The following is a 21,897-nucleotide window of genomic DNA, read 5'->3' on the forward strand; positions in this document are numbered from 1 at the left end:
AGTCACATCCCACTCAGGGGCCCTGAGTTCTCTGGGAAGACAAGACTTTACGAAGCTTTAATCAGCATGATCTCCCAAGAGGAAGAGTGATTGATGCCCTTTAGGCGTAAGACTAGACCCAGAGTGGCCCTGTATCCCTTAACTGCTGAAACAGAGAGACGCTTCTCTCAGCAGAGGAAGACAAGAAAGTCCGCTACCTGCTGAATAGTTGCTCTGACTGGAGAGAAACCCCTTCCATGACACCAACTACAAAAGATGGCCCATTTCCCCTGATAGACATCTGTAGAGGATTTTCGAAGATATCCAGACATCTCTGTCACTGCTCGGTGTCACTGCTCGGTGAGAAAAGCCTCTCGCTCACAGAAGATGCTGGATAGTCTCCAGCTGTGAAGTGATAAGGACTCTACGGATTGGTGGAACCTCTCTATGTGGGGTTGGCAAAGGAGGTTGTGCCAGGGAGGAATCTCTCTTGGCACCTTGGATAGGAGAGCTAGCAGGTCCGGGTACCATTCGGCATGTGGCCATTTGGGAGCCACCAAGGTCATTCTGAGTGCACGTGTTGAGATTTTCCCAAAGGAGCTGAAAGGCATCCTCCACTGCAACTCAAGGGTCTGGGACGATCGAGCAGAACATCGGCATTTTCCTGTTGTGCGGGGTTGCAAAAAGGTCTATCACTGGACGTCCTCAAGGGTCGAACAATCTCTCCAAAATGACTGGGTGTAGAGACCATTCTGTCCCTATCACCTGACCTTGATGACTGAGTTTCTCTGCCACTGCATTTCTCTTGCCTGGAATGTATCTGACTGACAACTCCACTGAGAGTGCTACTGCCCACTTGTGCACCTGCACCGTCAACTGATGAAGCTGAAGAGACACCAGTCCCCCTTACTTGTTGACATATGCCACTACCATGGTATTGTTGCTCATCAGTACCGCGGAGTGCCCCACCACCCAATCCTGGAACATTTGCAAAGTCAAGAAGGCTGCCTTAAGTTCTAGGACATTGATATGGAAGTGCTTGTCGTTCTGATTCCACACACCCGAAATCAGTAACATCCTCCAGGTGTGTGCCCCATCCCTTCCTCGCGGCGTCCAAGAACAGAAGCATCTCAGGAAGGGGAATCTGTAGCTGCACTCCTATTACGAGGTTCCTGTCGTCTAGCCACCAGGCTAAATCCTGTCTCACTCCTCTCGAGAGAGGAATGAGAAGGGACGGAGGGTCCCTTGCTTGAGACCAGAACTCCTTCATTCTCCACTGAAAGGAACAAAGATGAAGCTGCCCATGAGGGACCAGCTTTTCCAAGGACAACAGGTGACCGAGAACAACTTGCCACACCTGAGCTGGTTGCTCCCGTCGAGACAGGAACAATTGTGCTGCCTCCCTCAACCTGCTGATATGGGAATCTGAAGGAAAGATTCTTACTGCTGCCATATCTATCAGTATGCCCAGGTACATTATCCTCTGCTTGGGTATGAGATCGGACTTCTCGAAATTTATCATAATGCCTAATCTGCGACAAAACTCGAGAAGGTGATATCTGTCCTGGAGCAACTTCGAACGAGAGTTCACCAGGACTAGCCAAATGTCAAGATACCTCAAAAGACATATCTCGTGCATATGGGCCCAGGTCGACACAAGGGTGAACATTCACACGAACACCTGGGGAGCGCTCTTGAAAGCCTGAAACAAAGTGCCCTGAATTGGTATACCATCCCATCGAGGATGAAGAGGAGGTACTTGCGGGAGGACTGATGGATGGGTATCCAAAAATACGCACCCTGCAGATCCACCAAGAGCACGAAGTCGGACCCCTTGATGGCCGTAAGTACCGAATGTGTCTTTCCTTCTTGAACCGAGTCTGGTGAATGAATCAGTTCAGGGCAGGCAGGTTTATGATTGGTCTCCATTCTCTTGATGCTTTCTCCACAGGAAAGATCCTGCTGTAAGTGCCAGGAGACTGATCTGTCATGACTTCCACAATGCCTTTCTTTAGCATTGCCTTCACCTTGTCCCGAAGGATGATATCCTTGGCGAGCCGGGAACATACGTTTGTAGATGGACCGGAAGGTTGGTGAGAGGGGGAGGAGACCCAAAGAGAAGCAAATAGCCTACCCGAAGGACATTCACTACCCAGGTCTCCACTCCATGTTGCCCAGTGGCTAAACCGGCACCCCACCTACCAATGGCAGCATATGGGATGGAATGCTGCCCCTAGCATTCTCCTCCCTTCTTCTTACCCATACCTCCTCTCCCTGGCTGGGCAGAGGACCGAAAGGGAGGCTGTTGTGCACTCTTCTTGAAGGGGGTTGAAGAATGCTGGTTATTCCTACAAGGGCCCTGAGGAATCTGTGGTTTCCTAGGACCCGTAGAGAAAGTGACAGCCTGACCTAAGGTCAGGCTGCAGTGGCCAGTGGCCCACAAAGACTCGGAGGTCTTTGCCACTGCACGGTGGACGAGACTGTCATTATCATCTGCCCTCTGAAGATCCACTGCAGCGTCAACTTGCTCCCTGTCAAAGATAGAAGTGGAACCCAGCAATGGTCCATTTCTCAAGGTCAAAACCGACTCAGGACCTACGAACTTGGTGACTTGGGTGAGAACTGCACCTCTCCTCTTAAGCATCAAGTTTTCCCACAGGTTAGCTGTCTGGTGGGCTAGGTAGGTAATCATCCTGCCTCCAGACACGTAGTCTATTAAGGCTTGCTGCCTCTTTGTTGCTGTGCGACAAAGGGGAAGAGATGACCATGGCCATGGTGGCTGACCAATGGTCAAGCCAAGAGAACTTCTTGGAACGCTGCCATGGCAGTCGATTCCAGCGTCACTGACTCTTAATGTGAGAGGGAGATGCCCTCCACATGGAACTGCTCCAACGACAGACCTGGACCAAGATGAACTAGGTCCAGGTCAACCTGTGCAGTTGTAGAATTGGGTTGTAGAATTTGTTCTGATGAGGGAGAGGTGGAGAAAGTAGCTTAAATAAGTGGCTGGCCCAAAGTGAGTTTTCCTTCCCAGAGACAAGAGAACTCACCTGACCCATGAAAGACTTGAAAAGCTTCGGCCAAGACAACTCCAACGAAGGTGATGATTCCTTACAGACTCCAATGAACGCTTCGAGACCCAAAGAAAAAACCTCATCGGAAGCCGAGGTCTCCTCCCCGAGTTTGTTGTGCATACTGACGAATCAGTTTAACAATTTCAGCATAGGATCTCTATAGTTCGGAGGTGTCCCTGTCTGGGGAGAGGACCTTCCGGCCCATCCAAGTCGCGGTCCTCCTGATCCACTCTCTCTGCAGGGGAGAGACCTGCCTCAGAACCCCCTGGTCACCTCTCAGCCACCCGAGCATACATCAGTTCCGATCCTAGGACCAAACCGGGGGGGTGTAAGTTCATGTGGAAGGGCTGTGATGGGAAGATACTTCCTGATTAACAACCAGAGTCCTGTCCATCACACAACTCCGAGTATATACCCAGGGGGGTTGAAGGAACAGGTGAGAGGGGCCTAGCACCCTTCATGGACCTGCCAGAGGTCGAGGTCTTGGCAGAAGAGGAAGGCTATGAACGGTTGTCAACCACTGCACGGGTCTGGGAGAATGAATCCCATTACGCGAATGTGAATGGGGTTAGTCCCTGGGAGAGCGAACATGCTCCCACAAATGTACCCAGAAGCTATCCCAAGGGGAGTAGGTCTACATGAGCAGGGCTGCCCCTGGGAGAGCGATCACGCACACATGGGCAAGAACGTGGGCTGTCCCAACAACGTGCTGGAATCCTCTTTGAGGCTGTGGCCTCTATATGTGAAGAAGACTGAATGGGGGACCTCACCCATGCTTTCTCAGGTGAGCGTACTTGGAGGTCAGCATCATCGTCTCGGGACCTTGTCCTTCAATTAACCGTGACGTGACTCGGGGAAGCCGTGCCTCAGGTCATAGAACTTGCAGAGGGTGGGGCAGAGTCTGCACACTGCACGCTCACACTGGTCTGTGGACCTTGAACACTTACCGTAGCCAGCAGGTCTGTTGGACCCCAGGCAAAAGAACCTTGGGTGGCACAGGTCAGGGAGACCTGTACACACGGGGCATCCAAGTCACAGGGGTGTGCAACAGATGACACTGTTATGCGGGGCTCTGAGAGAAGGATGAGTTTCCAGGTCGAATCCTTGGAGCCCTATGCAGCAGAAGGTTCTTTACTAGACTTGGGAGACTTCCAATGTCTGGTATCCATGCCTTGGATGTTGGTGGACATGGGGGACACATGTACAAGGACTCAGCTCATAGAAGCCACATTGTGGCTCACCCAAGCACCCGTTGCTTCCACGCCGCATGTATCTGAGGAGACCCACAACACGGGTTCCTGTCCAGAGACAATGGAGAGCCAGTGAGAGATCCCAATGCTTCTTCCGTGGAAGAAGACTGCTGTGAGAGGGCCTACAAGCCTTCTTACGATCAGGAGAAGCAACCTTTAGAAGGAGCAGAGGAGGAGGTGAAGGCAGGTGGCGAAGAAGAAGATACTGATGAAGACGACGAAAGTGAACAGAACCTCTTCCTCGACTTCCTCTTGTAGTCACACTTGTACCTCTTCAACAGTGCTTCCAGGAAAAGATTTCTGGAGTAGGAAGACATCACAGGGAGTTTGAAAGTCGAAGGGATTGGGTGAACAACTGGGGGATCCGTGACCGTAGGCGTGGTTCCTGTCGACTCTGTAACTGCAACCGAAGTCCCAGTTACTGATGCAGTGGTGGCAGGAGGTAACTTGGTGGCACTAAGGTGTGCAAATAAACCCCTCACTGAGGACTCCCTGGGATGGCCTAGGGAGGGCCAAAGGTCCCTAAGGTCCTCAAAGTCTTCTTGATCTCTCCTAGACCTGAAAAAGATGGGTTTAAAGGGATTGCCTCCCTTTGCTCTTAGAAGGATTGCTCCCCCTTTGACCAAACAGAGGAAGCCCACAAGATATCGTAAGAGGCCCCCACCCTCCCATGAGAACTTCCTATTGACGAAGCAACAGGAGAACACGGGAGAGTGACCTCTCCCTTGAAAGAGGTAGCAGCAAGAGGTAGTCACATGGGAAGAGAGAGGGAACTACCCAGTATCACTGGAGGAGAATACACCCTCCAAGGATGGGCAGGAAGCCCTCTTCTTGGATTTCCTCTTCCCAGCAAAAGGCATCCACTGCTCCGGGGACCAATTACGACACTCATCACAAGGGTCAGTAATGGAACATACTCAACACTTAGTGCAAACTGTATGTGGGTCTACATCAAAGGGGGAAAGGAGGCAGTTACACCGCTTCCCCACCCCAGGGAAAAGTCTTTGAGACATCTTAGGCTTAAAAGATTCTTGCATTTGGCTAGACATGTTCCAAGAATATAAGCAAGAATATAACCAAGAATATATACACAAAACCACACAATCACAACAGAAACAACTGGAAGGGGGAAATCAGAGCTGAAGCACGCATAGAATAACCGGTGAACATTGGAAAGAGGAGGAGAGACACGTCCAACTCTGATCGAGGCTATTAGGTAAGTGGACACATCACTTAGCGGAGGGAGGTGGTGAGGATACCCCTCGCCCCTCCCACCAGCAGTTTAACTTCCAAACAACCTTGTGTAGAATACCTGCTTCAGCTTGCACTGAAGGTAATTCCTTATGTAAAGACCAAGGGTTTGTATACATGTAGGAACAAAGGTATGTTTCCTTCAATTTTGACTTCTTTTTTTTTTTTTTTTTGAGCCTACGCCCCTGAGATCATTCACTGGCCCCTTCTTTGTTTGAACATCTTCAGCTAGGCCTATCCTAGTAAGCTAAGTTAGAACTAATCCTAACCAGTAATCCTACAGTTTAGGGGTCCAAATTCACAGAATTACAGAAAATCATTATCAGGACACAGACTTATCAAATATTTATTGAATCATGGAAAACAATGAAAAATGAGCAGTTTATCTGCTTACAGGAGCAGAGATTGTAAAAAAAACAAAGGGAATAAAGGGGGAATGTAAATAAACAAAAAAATGTCTTGGGGGATACGGACCCATAGAATTTTGGGAAAAGCATAAATCTCTGCTTCTGTAGGCAGATAAATGGCTCATTTTTTCAGATTTATCAAAAAGTGGCTGCTGAAAAACAAGAGACCATGCCAGTTTCCTATCTGGTTCCAAAGTGGTCACCCCACAAACACAGTTGTAGGCACACTACACTATTTGCATGAGGTGCAGAGCTTTAGCTCATAGCCTATACAGTCCTTCTATTTGCAGTGTGAGAACAAGAAAGGTCAACTGGGTATTAAATTGTTTATTACCTGAGCACAGGTATAAATGGCAGAGTGCGGATGGAAACATGGTGCCCGACCTCCGATCGCCATGACCCGCACTCTGAGCAATTTGTTTATGTTGACAGACAAACAAATGGCAATTTTGAGAGGCATGATAAATGTACAATGATGAAATACATATCGGCAGAAAGGCCAGAAAATTCGACACATGATTACATAAGAGTCTTGACATATTACGAAATGCAATGCATGACGTGACTGATGCGAAAATGAAGAGACGTGCACGTCTTCCCATTTCAGTGCGGTGAGTGCCGTGCGGTAGGCTGCTGTTTCTGGGTCTGCGGCCTGTTCCTTCGCCAGGTCCTCGTAGTCTATGCCAAGGTGGACGGAATTTATCTTGACCCTTGATAGGGCGTCGGCTACTGGGTTCTTCCTGCCGGGGACGCAGCTAATGGTGCAGCCGAACTCGGAGATAGCAGCCAAGTGCCGCTGCTGCCTTGCAGACCATGCGTCTCCCACCTTTGTGAACACATGTACTAAAGGCTTGTGATCTGTGAGGATGGTAAAAGGGGTGCCGTCCACGAGGTACTTCAAGTGCCGCACAGCTTGGTAGATTGCCAGCAGCTCCCTGTCGAATGCGCTGTAGCGAGAACAATTGGAAGGCCCAGCTCCCCTGGGTCCTGCTGGGTCTCCGCACCGCACCGGGGGCAGACGGTGACGTATCTCCCACAGAGAGTCTATGATGAAACACTAGCCATTCCAGGAGATTTCTTCCCCACGGTGCCGGACGACACTGATACCTCCCTTCCAAGGCTGAGGGAAGTGGCACAGAAGTTCGCGCCCTGCCGAAAGACTTTCACTGACAGGACCTACATCTACAGCCCTGGGATTCTGGATACCTGCACCCATGTCTTCATCAGGATCGACGCCCACCGCCCACCCTTGACCAGACCGTACAGGGGCCCATACCATGTCGTCAGCAGATCATCCAAGGCCTATCTCGTCAATGTCCATGGGCGTGAAGACTGGGTTTCTGTCAACCAGCTGAAACCAGCTTTCCTGTTAGAAAGCAAAACTCGGGAGGAAACCGGCAGCCGCCCCAGAATTCCTCCACAAAACGTGGCCACAGACGATCCCGTCACCATCCCGAAATGGGGTCAAGGACGTCCCAAGGGCCGCACTAAGGAAGTCATCCACTCAGCTAAGCCGCTGGGCAATTCAGCAGTCGAAGCTGCCCCACGTCCGTAGGTATCAAGAACTCGGGGCCGGCTCCTGCTCCCAAAGCGATTCCGTGATTGATTTTTTTTTCAGATGTCTTCCAATCATTACTTTTGTAATTATTGTCGTGGGGGGGGGCAGTACTCGTAAAGATGTCAGACGTCTCTTCATTTTCACATCAATCACGTTATGCATTACATTTCTTAATATGTCAAGACTCTCATGTAAATAGTCATGTGTAGAATTTTCTGGACTTTCTGCTGATATGTATTTCATCATTGTACATTTATTATGTCTCTCAAAACTGCCTAGCTGGGAGTCCAACCATGGGGTGATTTTGTTGAAGACCTCCCCCGGAAGCGTTGTCATGGTTACGTCTGCCTTGGTCTCCTCGTCTGTAAATTTCGCCACCTGGAAATGGACATCTGCCTACAGAAACCAGGATGCAGTGTTTTGTCTCGAGAACAGAGGGAGTTTTATCGCCTGGCTTATTGCTGCCTTTGAAGGTGAGACAGGGATGCAGAGGATCTGTGCGTCCTCGGAATGACTTTCTACCTCAGTGTCTGATATTCTTCCTCATACCAAAACGCAAAGCATGCGCTGTATTTAGTCCGTTAATGATGTTTGGGGCTCATCAGAAGTCAAAACTATACGCCGTGTGGTTCCTTTAATGACTTCTGAGTACGGTCGACGTAAATTGTAAATGGCGGGGCCAAACCGTTTGAGCACACCAGAACGTACCTGAAGGGGTATGCCGTAATTAGTCCGTTAATGGCGTGGGTGGTCTCCAAGGGAGGAGCTTTCAGAGGCCTAGACTTTTGTCACCATGTGGTTCCATTAAAGGCTCTTTGAAGGTAAAGCAGCTGTAGCGAGTCTGTTAATGGTGGAGCCAAAACCGCTGTGTTTACTGTCACTCCTCAGGTCACCAGTTGTGAGGACAAGAAAGGTCAACTGGGTATTAAATTGTTTAATACCTGAGCGCAGGTACACATGGCAGAGTGCGGACAGAAACGTGGTGCCCGAACTCCGATCGCCGTGACCCCCACACTGAGCAATTTGTGTTTGTTGACAGACAAACAAATGGCAATTTTGAGAGACAGAATAAATGTACAATGATGAAATACATATCGGCAGAAAGGCTAGAAAATTCTACACATGACTATTTAGATGAGAGTCTTGACACATTAAGAAATGCAATGCATGACGTGATTGATGCAAATATGAAGAGACGTCTTGACGTCTTTACAGCAGGTGTCGAAAGAAATTGAAAATAGGAAAGAAAACTTAAATACACACACGAGAGCAGTGAATTTGGACCCCTAAGCTGTAGGATTACCTCCTAACCTAATATAAGTCAAGCCTAACATAGGACAACTAGCCTATCCTAGCCGAATTCCTAGGCTTCTTGCGGTGCCTATCCCAGTAACTTTCCAGATTGATGGCTAGCTACTGTTCCATTTCAGAACAACAAAAACAATATTAAAAACGAAAATGTCATACCATGACTTCGAAAGACAGCAACCAGTGGAACCAGAACTGCCGTGGCGAAGGTGATAATTATCACTAACGATGCCTTAGAACAAATATATGACTTGTGGACAACGGTCTCATTTTTTTTGTAAACATTTATTACAGCCATTTTTCCTCTTAACCACACAAAACATTAGGAAATAATCTGATTTCAGCTGAACAATACTTTTGTGATATATACTTCAGATGATCTACAAATGTTTATGACTGCATTGCAGTGGAATTTTGACAGCTACAACTGACAAGTACGCGGGTTTGTTATTTTTCGAGTTTTATAGTAGTAGGTGGAACATTACAGTGTTTCCCTATAACGGCTCTTTGTCTTACCTAAGACAGTCTGTGAGTTTCCATCAGTTCAATTTTGTTTCAAATCTAAGATTAATTGCTCTCTGTTAGGCTCTCCGTTGCTTAAAACTTCTGGCTATGATATATTTTCCATTGGTCCATATACATTATGTCGTTATGTAATATCGTTGAAAAAAATTATTTTGACCTGCGTGGAAGTGGCGTAAGAAATTAAGTCTATTTTCACCACTGTAAGCATTGTTGTGAAAAAGAAATATATGCTTAAGGAACCTGCTGTCCTTAACTTCCAAACCTAACGTTGCTATCAACTTTCCAAAATACCATTCTTTTATTATTTTCATTTATTTTATTTTAACTGCATAAACACATACTCTTGATTCTATACCTAAAATGCTGTTTTCTTTTTATAATCTCCTTCAGCATATATACCTTTAAATATTCTCGTTTAATTTAAAGATTTTTCAAGGATTATCTGGTATTTCGTGTACATATTGGCCAATCTTAACTCTAAGCACGATAGCCTTGCCAGACTATAAATAGTCCGTTAAGGTGGTCTCTCTGACGTTGCCAGTTTTCCATTGTAGCTAAATTTCTTCCGACTACCAATTTTCCTTTGGACCATAAAATGCAAAATGTATGATCACTTAAGTATATAAGCATATCGAGTCTTTATTTTCCTATGCTCTTTCCTTCCTGTTAAGAGTACCCGTGTTTACAATGACGGCTTACCTATCAAGCTAACAGTACTTCTTGTCCCCAATTGCCAAATGCATAAATGTTATTTGTCATATCAGTGGCATATATTTGTAAATTTTTTTTTTTTTTGGTGTTCAGCTAATTCAAACGTTGGTCTCCTGACAGCTGTTGTATTCTTTGCTTACAATAAACCACTAATGAAGCACCATTCCTGTGAAATGGATGTCTGCCACTTTTCCACACAGTCACAGATCAAGTAATCCAGGCTAACATTAGTATCCATTAGTTGTGAACACACACACACACACACACACACACACACACACACACACACACACACACACACACACACACATGTATGTTTGTATGTATGTATATACATACAAACATGCATAAAACACACACACGCATGCATATATATATATATATATATATATATATATATATATATATATATATATATATATATATATATATATATATATATATATATATATATGCGTGTGTGTTTATGTATGTTTGTATGTATGTATATGCTAAATACATAAGTATAAATCTAAGATATGGCTTACAAATCATAAAGAATTGTAAGCCAGTCTTAAAGCTGCTAGTGTTCCATTTTTTGCACTCATTATATTTTATGGAAAGACCTGATACAAAATGTTAATTCATATTGGACAATATTTTCTTTACCACAAGCTACAATCAGTTGCAGTGTTCGCCTTTAATGTAGTATATGTTAACTATTGCTATTCTTATCAGTAGTTGTCTTGAATTTCAACCTTATTTTGTACATTCTACTTGTAAAAAAATGCAATCCTGTTTCTCAGTTATCAAACAAAACTTGAACTATTTCTTAAAGTTAACCAGAATTCGAATGATCCATGTATCAAAGAAGAGAAATTGAAATGGTAAACAGGGACAAGCCTCCGTAACAGTATTTTGTTTACATTTTATCAATCTTTCCCTCACTTCCAAGAAGAAGAAGATTGGTTTTGTCAGCTTAGGCCTTCGTTGCTTCAGTGACATATGTGAATATGTCGTTAAAACCCTAAACGTTTGTCCTTACTAGTCATATTTACAGCTTTGTTGTTGTACTTAGCACAGCCTAGTAGGCCAAGCTTATGAAGAGAGTATGGATGTTAACCCGTTAGGGATCATCTTGGTGAAAAATGGAAGCAGAGGAGACAGGCTACTGTTTCGTTATCCATTTTCGGGCGAAGCTGCCTTGGAAACTAAATCGAAAAGTAAGTGGAAAATCCCTACGTAATTACTAGTCCTGTGGGTTACCATCACCACGACACAAAAAATAGTAGTATGCAGAGTAGGGAATCACGGGTAGGCATTGGTAATTTGAACATACAAACGCAAAGGGGTATCCTAGGCCAGTCCTTTGCGCTCAGTGTTTAGTGTTACTTAGGGGGGCCGTAACCTCCTGGTCAGGTCAGGGCACGGCACCCAAGTCGGGTTGGGAAGGAAAGGGTATTTCTAAGTAAGAGCTCTGCACGGACTGTTACCTTGGAAATTGATTTTTACTAACTTTTAGTGTTGCTGATGAGGGAGGTAGTGTTGTTTATTGTTGGCCAATTCTTATTAACCTCATATCTACCCAACATGGTTGGGAACTCTTTAGGAACACGGGGTTTTGGAAACACTGGGAGAAAGGCCGAACCACCATGTTGTCAATGGAATGGTTCTGCACATGTGTAAGTCATCAGGAAGCCATAGCGTATGTTTAAGAAGGGACTGGCTAAGGAAACCTATTATAAAAGGAACTGTACTAACCTAACATACCCTAACCTAACCTAACCTAGCAGGCCATGTTACTTAGTCAGGGACTCCATCCCCTAAACCCCCCATTGAAGGAAACTCCACTTTATACCAAAAGCTCCCCTATAACTTCTGAGGTTAATTATGGGTTAATTACAGTTGACCAACAAAAATACTGGTCAATACTTAATAAGCACCAAAATACTATAGGAAAGATCAATTTCCAATGTAATACCCTATGCGGAGCTCTTGCTTAGCCTAGTTCTACCAAGGTAAGTTCTGGTTAGGTCAGGGCAGGGCACTTTAGTCAAAGTTAGTTTAAGGTTGTTTTGATTAGGTCATAGTCAGTGCCAGACCACATGTCCGAATGGAAATTTAGCCCCGCTAATCTGTTTCCGATACTCAGTGGTAGGCTACTTGTGGGGTAGAGCTAAGCAAGAGCTCTGCTTTGGGTGTTACTTTGGACATTGAATTTTCCTATAGTATTTTGGTTGCTTATTAAGAATTTACTGTTATTTTTTCTCGGTTGACTGTAATTAACCTGTAATTAACCTCAGAAGTTGTACGCTGGCCATCTTGGGAATGCTATTGTGCATGTGCAGTGTTATAGGGGAGCTTTTGGTAAAAAGTGGTGTTTCCATCACCACCCCCTGACTAAGTTACATGCCTGCTTGTTTGGGTTAGGTTAGGTTAGGATATGTTAGGTTAGTATACAGTAGTTCCTGTTATAATAGGTTTCCTTATCCAATCCCTTTTTAAACATATGGCTCCTTGATGGCTTGTGCATTCGCAGTACCATTACACAACAGTGTGGCGGTCCAATCTTTCTGCCAATGTTTTGAAAACCCCACATTCCCAAAGGGTCCCCAACTGTGTTGGGTAGATATGTGGTTAATAATAATTGACTGACAATAAACAACACCACCTCCTTCATCAGCAACACTAAAAGGGTAGGAAAAATCAATTTCCAAGGTAATAGTCTGTGCAGAGCACTTGCTTAGAAATACCCTTGGGGGTGTCCAAGGGGATGAAACCCTCTGGCCATGTCAGGGCCTTGAACCCTAAGTCAGGTTAGGAAGGTAAGGTCTGGTAGGTCAGGACACAGCATTCTAGGAAAGGTTAGGTTTAACTCGTTTTCACAGTCGGATTTCTCATTCCTATTCTGCATCTGCTCCCCCTAAATCAGTAATGTATTAGTAGCCTAGGCTTGTCTTAGAGTATGTAGGCTAGGGAATGGAGATGTCTAGTGTAGTATAGCTAAGGCTATTCTTCAGTAGGCAGAACCAAGGTAGATGGAGGTGTCAAGTAGTCTGGCCTGGGCTACCCATTAACTGTAGTAGACATTTCAAAGGGAATACAACCTAACCATACTTACTTTGGTAAAACTAAAGACTATTACCGAGGCCTGGCTCCTACTGGTCACCGACTGCAATATTTACCAATATTTCTTGATGTTTTTGCTATTGTTTATGTGTTTTGTTTATGTTTATTGTTTACTTTCATCCCCAGGGGGTTGGTACGAAACATGGTACCCATTTTGTATTAGACTAGTAGTGACTGAACTTAGAGGGGCACAGTAGTAGTCATCAGTTTTACCCTTACTTTTACCACATGTCTGAATGGAAATTTAGTCCTGCCAATTTATTTCTGATATTCAGTGGTACTAAGCAAGAGCTCCTTATCGGGTCTTGCTTTGGAAATCAATTTTTCATGTAGTGTTTTGGTTGGTTATTTAAAATTTACCGCTATTTTTTGTTTTTTGGCTGTAATTAACCTCTGAAGTTGTACGTTGGCCATCTTGGAATGCTATTGTGCTTGCACAGTGTTATAGGGGAGCTTTTGGTAAAAAGTGGAGTTTCCTTCATCACCCCCCAACTAAGTAACATGCCTGCTAGGTTAGGTTAGGTTAGTATATGGTAGTTCCTTTTATAATAGGTTTCCTTATCTAGTCCCCCTCTTAAACATATGGCTCCCTGATGACTTGCCTTTTGATGAACCATTCCATAAAAACAACATGGCAGTCCGGTCTTTCTGCAAACATTTCCAGAACCCCACGTTCCCAAAGGGTCCCCAACCATGTTTGGTAGATATGTGGTTAATAATAATTGACCTACAGTAAACAACACCACCTCCTTCATCAGCAATTTCCTAGGTAATAGTCCATGCAGAGCTCTTACTTAGAAATACCCTTGGGGTGTCCAGGGAATGAAACCCTCTGGCCTAGTCAGGGCCTTGCACCCTGAGTCAGGTTAGGAAGATAGGGTCTGGTAGGTCAGGACACAGCATTCTAGGAAAGGTTAGGTTTAACCCATTTTCACAGATTTCTCACGCCTACTCATCTCCCATAGATTCTGCATCCACCCCCCCCTAAATCAGTAATGTTTTTAGTAGCCTAGGCTTGTCTTAGGGTATGTAGGCTAGGGAATGGAGATGTCTAGTGTAGTATAGCTTAGGCTATCCTTCAATAGGCAGAACCAAGGTAGATGGAGGTGTCAAGTGGTCTGGCCTGGGCTACCCATTAACTGTAGTAGACATTTTAGAGGTAATACAACCTAACCATACTTACTTTTGTAAAACTGAAGACTTACCGAGGCCTGGCTCTTCCTGGTCACTGACCGCAATATTTACCAACATTTCTTGATGTTTTTGTTAATGTTTATGTGTTTAATTTATGTTTATGATATCCACTGTCTTTTTTTTTATTGTTTTACTTTCATCCCCAAGTGGTTGGTACTAAACATGTTGCCAATTTTCTATTAAACTGGTAGTTACTAAACCTAGAGGGGTACGGTAGTAGTCTTCAGTTTTACCCTTACTTTTACCAAATCAAACCTTGTAAGCCATGTCCTTAGCGAGCTGGGGAGGTGAACCCCCCCAAATAGGTCATGATTACTCCATCTGCATACTATCCCAGTTGGTAAATTTGGTCCCTGTGGTAAAGGCTTATGATACCTGATATTCCTATCTATTGAAAATATTGGTGGTAATACTGTACCATGATAGACTACTTTAAGTCTCCACTAAGTATTTTTCTCGTATGATATCTTGTTTTGTGCATATCTGACCCTTACTTGTTTTTAAGTTTTCCCATCCTCTGTATATAACAGTTATGGGGAGACCTGGTCAGAAAGTGGAATTTTAAGGGGGTGGGACAGGAACAAAACCAAGTGAATTTCACAAACATGAATGTAGTAAAATAAGCAGCAAGAAAAGTACAAATTTTGTTTTCATATAAGTAGCTTACCAAGAAATTACATAGCCATAGTTTCTAACTCATGCAGCAGCCTTTATTTAAAAAATCGCTGTAGCACTTCCATAGTTTAATGTAGGTGACAAGCCTCGCCCACTAACGAGAATACTTGAAACAACTTAGCAGAAAACCTCATTCTGTTTCTGCCAGCTCTCGAGTAACGTCAGGGGTTTGCTGCAGCTTTTGTTTACTGATTTTTGGTTGTATGGCTGGATTTCGGTGAAGTATTATCACTTATTTGGGTAGCTTTCAAACTTTAATAGCTTTCAGGATAATTTTTTCCAGTTCTTTGGTTATTATTATGTCTGATTCAAGTTTACCTAGTTTCACTATTGTAGCAAAAGTTGCAAAAATTACATTTTTATAATAAAATAAAGTCTTATATATACTTACCCAGTAATTACATAGCTATTGGTTTCTACTATCGGCAGCTTAAAACTTTGAAAATCGCGGTTCACACCAGTTTGTTTTGGGTTTGGTGACATTCCCCACCCACTTTTGGGCAAAGAAGAGGAACAACTTAGCAGAGAGCATCAGTTTGTTTATGCCCTTATGTCCAAGCGAGGGGAGGTGGGTGGGCTGCGATCATGTAATTACTGGGTAAGTATATATAAAACTTTATTTTATTATAAAAATGTCATTTTTATACAAGTAACTGACCCAGTAATTACATAGCTGATTGCCACATTGAATGGAGGTGGGAATGTTGGACATATCTACCCTAAAACATCATTAATGGTAATGAATTCGAGAATAGAAGATTGGTAACATTGAATCAGTGTTTGTTGATCCTTACCTGATAAGAGAGCTGCTTCAGGTAGACACTGCCTCTGGTTGGCACTCATCTATCTTGTAGAGGCAAGGTGACTTAGCCTGGAGAGCCTACTACTACAGTGGGTGCTTTGCAGCGTTGGACCAGTTCCAAAGGCTAGCAATGAATACAAGATGCCCCTTCCCAGGGTGCAGTACCATACAAAATAACCAGAGCGAAAAATACAATCACCACAAACCACTAATTACATATTAAAAACACCAATACACAACCATTAAAACTAAAGGACTGGGTGTGCTCCAAGTACACAGTACTCCCAGGCTTCCCTATGGCTCAACACCCTATGCAAGACGAAGAGATAAAAGAAAGGAGGTTGCTTTCTACATTTCCTCCCCCAACACCACGCCAGCTGCATAAAATGGATCCAAGGTACAGTAAACCTCCTGTATTCTGGGGGATGCGTACCGCGAATAGCTAAAATCCGTGAATACTTAAAACCCCTCTAAAAGCACTTAGAACTGCTTATTTTGACAGTTTAAACACAAAAAAACCTCTAAAAATGCTTATACTTGAGTATTTTAATATTTTTATATAAGTAACTTACCCAGTAATTACATAGCTATTAGTTTGTTTTAACTGGCAGCTCAAAATTTTGAAATTGCGGTTCCGCTAGTTTGTTATGGTTATGGCGACATGTTCCCCCTACTTTCAGGTGTAAGAGAAGATACAACATAGCTAAGAGCTTCAATTTGTTTTTGCGGGCTGTGGTTGAAGGACTGTGGTTGGCAGCAGCTCAAATTTTGGAATTTATACTTTGCTGGCTGTTTAACTTATCTTCAATTGGTGAAGCATTTAATTTCGTAGCCTCTCAGCATAATTAACATAGTGTTAGGCGAATTTTGGTCATTGATTGACGAATATTTGCCTGTTTTTTGGACTTGTATTAGACTTTTCTAGGATGTCTGACACTAGTAGTGCTAGCATTAGGTATTGCAGCAAAGGCTGCAATACTGGACAAACTAAAGAATCTTACAACTCACACGGTTTGTATTCCATGTAGGGGACAAACATGTCCAGTAAATTTACGTTGTGGGGAGTGTAATGACTGGGATATTAAGAAGTGGAAGACTTTAGATGCACATATCAAGGAACTAACTAGAGATAGGAAGAGGAAAGCTTTGGCTAGGGAATCTAGTAAAGCTTTAGCTAGTCAGGATTCATCCGCTAAGTCGGACGCAATTGCTCCTGTAATTTCTTCCGATCCCATTCCATCTCCTCCACCTGTGCAACCCTCTCCTTTACCTGGCTCTCACGTTTCTGACCACAGCACCATTGTCAGTCTGGAGTCGAAAATCAACACTCTTCGAGTTAATAGGCGCCCTGTGGTGCCCAGTGCAAGTGCAGTGCTAGCTAGGCCAAGGTCCCTGACATACTCCCCAGCACCTGGGAGGAGTCAAACTGGCAACCTAAGGGAGGTCGGTGGGGTCTGCCCCCGAGCAGTCGCCCCCTCAGTTCAGTCTCTTAATGAATCCCAGACTGCAACCAAAGGCCGTTGGAAAGGCCTTCAAGTGAGCTCTCATTGTATATCCTCCAGCTCCGAGGATTTGCGTCCCAGATGCGCACGGCGCTATGCGGAGAAGTCACGCCTGCTGAAGCAGCTTGCAGTGGAGTTTGAAGTTTCTTCCCCTGTTCCTTGCAAGAAGGACAAGGATTCAGTGTGCCCATCGTGTAGTCATTGGGATAGCCCCAAACAATTATCTTCTGCTTCTTCTGACGACGATCGTAAATTGGCGCCGAGGCGCCTTGTGGCATGGAGATGTTCTTCGTCGTACAAAGGAGCTACTGCATTAGGAGTTGTGCACCCAGCACCTTCGTCTCTACAATCAGTACCCGAGCCGCCAGCAGCTAGCATTGAAGCACCCAAGCTCTCGTTTGCGATTGAGCGCCCACTGGGACCCATTCACCAACAGGTTTCGTCACTGGCTCCCGTCTCTACAGCACCTCCCAAGCACCCATTGGCATCCGCTCCTCCACCACTTCTTAGTAGTGTCGTACTCTGCACTGGTGAAGTTCCTGCTAGCAACCTATCCAAGCTTCTTCTCGCCAACTATTCCCTCCGTTCCTGCTTCGACTTTCATTATGGAAGCCCCCCCAGTTGGTCCTTTGAAATTACCGAAGTTAGTTCTTTCCTCTTCAGCAAGGAAGGCACTGGAGGAAGTAGAAGATTGGTTTTCTGAGGAGAGGGAACAAGGCAAAGCAGTTTTTGTTTTGCTCCTTCCAAATTGTCCAGGTAGAGCTACAGGTTTTATGCAACCGGAGAAGCTCCTTCCCTGGGAGTCTCTGCCTCCTCTCAAGGAGACTTCTCCGGCCTTATCGACTTGACTAGGGGATCAGCTTTCTCCTCAGCCAAAATTATGTTCTTGGCCTCGGAACTTGTGCACCTTCTTAAAAGTATTTTTAAGGTGTTCGAAGTGATGAGCTTCCTTGACTGGGTGGTGGGCTCTCTGGCACGCAAACTTAGAGAGTGTTCTTTGTTAGCTCAAGAAATCTTGTCTGATCTTTGGGAGTACTTTCCTGTATTGACAGAGGCATTTGCGATAGTTCACAGGAGTTAGCTTGTCTGTACGCCATGGATATTCTTAAGAAGAGGGACCTTTGGTGCTCCTTTACTTCAAAAGGCGTCACTCCGTCTCAGAGATCGGCCCTCCTATTCTTCCCCTTGGACAAGACGTATCTTTTTCTACTGGCTCGATGGCTGCCAACTGCAGATTGCCTCGCGCCAGCTTTTGGGCGCTTGGCACCCACTATCGGGTGCTAGGCGCCCACTGTCGGGCCCCTAGACGCCTGCTATCGGGCCCTAGGCACCTGCTTTGGGCACTCAGGGCTCACTCTCTGGTGCCTCGGCGTCCGCTCTCGGGCGCTCGGCGCCAGTTACTGGGATCCTGGCGCCATCTGAGCCATCTCTCTCCTACTGCAACCTTCCTGCCCATTTTATCCAGTTGCTCCCATGCCTGGTTCCCTCACTTCCTTCCTGTGCCATTGCCAGTCTTGCTTTAGGTTAACAGATATTAACCTTGTGATGGTGAAGTGTTGTGCAGTGGAGGAGGCGTCTACTCGTCCCTTGATTATCATAGACAAAGGTCCTTGTCATACTCCCATATAACCGGGGAGGAGACATACTGGAAGTCCAAGGGAGGTTGGGGGGTTACACACGGGTATTCGCCCCCTCAGTCGAGCCTGTTGCCGTTCCCAGGTATTGACAGAGCCTGGAAAGGTGTCTTTCTGGATGTGTAGTGGAGGTGGTGGCTATCCGGCCCTATCAGTTCTCCTAAACCAGTCCCTGCCAGACTCCCCTACACCTGGGAGGAGGCATACTGGCAGTCCATGGGAGTCTGATGGGGTTTTGCCCCTGGATAGCTGCCCCTCAGTCAAACCTGCTGTCCGCAGGTGTCAACGGACAGCCATGGGAAAGACGTCCATAGAGATATCCTTTTTTCTATTGACAGTCCAGTTTAGAAAAACGCAGATGGTGTTTTTTCCAATGAATAGCAGCAGTTGAAGAGGCATTTTTTCTGATGATCTTCGCTCTTCTCCGATCTCCTGTGAGCTTCTCAAGGAGCAGGAGTATAGCCCACACCTTATTTCTAATGGGACAGCCTTGTGCTTTTGTCTCCTGGGTGTCTCCTGAACTTCTGGTGGTGGATCGCCAGTTTTGGTGCCAAGTGGAGCATCAGTGTATGAGCGTTCTTTTGGTCGGCTTCCATAGCTCCAGTTAAGTGCCCGAGCACCTAATAGCGCCCGGAGCTCCTCTTTATATAGAGCTCACAGCACCACCTCTCATGCATCTGGCGCCATCCTTGAGAATAAGTTTGAGCAATGTTTTAAATCTGGTAGTGAGTACAGTGGCCCAGTTACGGACATCAGTGTCAGTGGAGGGGGCGGCTGCTCATCCCGCTGATTCTCCTAGGTGCCAGTCCCTGCCATACTCCCCACTACCTGGTAGGAGGCATACCGGTAGCCCAAGGGAGGCCAGCTGGAACAGGAAAAAGTTTCCGGACTCGTTCGTGTTCTCAATAATGATGGAAATCACGAGGATCTTCCTTGGTGGAATTCCTGGAAGAGGCTATCAGAAGGGAAATCTCTTCATCCTCTGAACCCCAGCCTAGAGTTCTTTTCAGATGTGCCGAACCTAGATTGGGGAGTTCTTTTGGGATTAAGAGAAGTGTCAGGAACCTGGTCCCAGGAACAACAAAACTGGCACATTAACGTAAAGGAACTACAGGCGATATTTCTCGGCCTACAGTGCTTTGCTTCAGAAATACGTGGGAGGACAGTAGCAGTGCATTCAGACAACACGACGGCACTGGTGTACATCAAGAAACAAGAAGGAACCCACTCTTTCTCCCTGTACGGAGTGGCAAGGGACCATCACTGACTTCCTCTCTTCTGCTCACCAGCTCCAGATCCCTTGGCATGGGTGACCGATGCAATGTTGCGTGATTGGTCCAACAAAGATCTGTATGCCTTTCCCCCATTCGGGTTAGTGAGGCAAGTCATCAACAAATTCCAGTCTCATCAAAACCTATCCATGATCTTGATAGTCCCCTTCTGGCCAACAAAAGAGTGGTTCCCAGATCTTCTGGAACTTCTTGCGGACTTCCCGAGACTGCTGCCACAGAAGCAACAACTTCTCAGGCAACCTCGCTTCTGTCAGTTCCACCAAAACCTGTCTTCTCTGGCCCTAACAGGGTTCAAACAGTTAGGCGACTGCTACGAAAAAAGAGTTTTTCAAGAGCGGCTGGAGACACAATTGCGAAGTGTAGAAGACAGTCTTCAGATAATGTCTACCAGGCAAAATGGTCCATCTTCAGGTCCTGGTGCAGACAAAATAACGTATCCTCTTCTGAAACCTCTGTAGCAGAGATAGCGGACGTCCTTCTGCTCTTACGCTCTGCTAGAGGACTTTCCACCTCTACCATTAAATGATACAGAGCTATGCTTGGCTCAGCTTTCCACCATAAAGGAATGGACTTATCGTCGAAGCAGGATTTGTCCAACCTTATTAAGTCCTTTGACACTGCAAAGCCTAAAAGAAAACCTTTGCTGTCCTGGAACTTAGACGTGGTCCTTAAGTGGCTTTCCAGTTCATGTTTTGAGCCTATACAATATATCTCTTTAAGGGATCTAACCAGGAAAACTTTTTCTGGTCACCTTGGCCACCGCTAAGAGGTCCAGTGAAATCCATGCTTTACACAGAAACATAGGGTTTTCTCAGGGGAATGCAGTTTGCTCCCTTTCCTTAGACTTTCTGGCTAAGAACGAATCGCCATCGAATCCATGGCCTCGTTCTTTTACGATCAAGAACTTATCAGAGATAGTGGGTCCGTCTGAAAAAGAAAGAACTCTCTGTCCAGTAAGGACCCTTAAGTTTTATCTTCACAGAACGAAGGACATTCGTGGTACTTCAAGAAACCTTTGGTGTTCTGTGAAATACCCCTCTAGACCCCTGTCTAAGAATGCCCTGGCATTTTTTCTGAGGGTTCTGATTTCCGAAGCACATTCCATGGTGAACAAAGACTCACTCTCATCTTTAAAGGTAAAACCCACGAGATAAGAGAGTCATTACGTCTATGGCGTTTAAGCGCAATCTATCCCTTACGTCAATTGTACAAGTGACGTCTTGGAAGTGCAAGTCATTATTTGCATTGCATTATTTACGGGATATTGAGACGACTTATGATCAATGCAGTACTGTACCTTGGGTCCGTTTTACATGGCTGGAGTGGTGTTGAGGAAGGAAACCTAGAAAGCGATGTCCTTTCTTTAAGCTCTTTGCCTTGTTTAGGGTGCTGAGTTTTGGAGAGCCTGGGAGTACTATGAACTTGGAGTACCCTCCAGTCTTTTGGTTATGGTTGGGTATTGGTGTTTTTAAGTGGTTATGGTGACTATTTACTCTGGTTATTTTGTGTGGTACTGCGGCCTGGGCAGGGGCATCTTGTGTACATGTACTTTGCTAGCCCTCAGAATTTAGTTCATCGCTACAAAGCACCCACTGTAGTAGTAGGTCCTCAAGGCTTTTCCGCCTTG

The 21,897-nt window shown here is 45.3% G+C and overlaps 2 protein-coding genes across 3 annotated transcripts in view; one reads left to right on the forward strand and one right to left on the reverse strand.

Moving 5' to 3' along the window:
* LOC136847079 (transmembrane protein 231) overlaps window positions 1-10,271 on the reverse strand; it is a 37,777-nt gene extending 27,506 nt beyond the window's left edge. Inside the window, exon 1 of the mRNA XM_067118360.1 lies at window positions 8,987-10,271. Coding sequence (XP_066974461.1) covers window positions 8,987-9,125 — 139 coding nt within the window. The 5' untranslated portion in view covers window positions 9,126-10,271. The remainder of the gene's footprint in view (window positions 1-8,986) is intronic.
* A 633-nt stretch (window positions 10,272-10,904) lies between these two features.
* Window positions 10,905-21,897, forward strand: part of Nprl3 (GATOR complex protein Nprl3) — a 104,602-nt gene continuing 93,609 nt past the window's right edge. Inside the window, exon 1 of one of the 2 annotated variants that reach the window (XM_067118361.1) lies at window positions 10,905-11,265. In XM_067118361.1, coding sequence (XP_066974462.1) covers window positions 11,154-11,265 — 112 coding nt within the window. In that variant the 5' untranslated portion in view covers window positions 10,905-11,153. The remainder of the gene's footprint in view (window positions 11,266-21,897) is intronic. The other variant, XM_067118362.1, reaches the window with a different exon arrangement.

This window comes from Macrobrachium rosenbergii, chromosome 16 (genome assembly GCF_040412425.1).
Source record: "Macrobrachium rosenbergii isolate ZJJX-2024 chromosome 16, ASM4041242v1, whole genome shotgun sequence".
In the NCBI taxonomy this organism is placed as follows: domain Eukaryota; kingdom Metazoa; phylum Arthropoda; class Malacostraca; order Decapoda; family Palaemonidae; genus Macrobrachium; species Macrobrachium rosenbergii.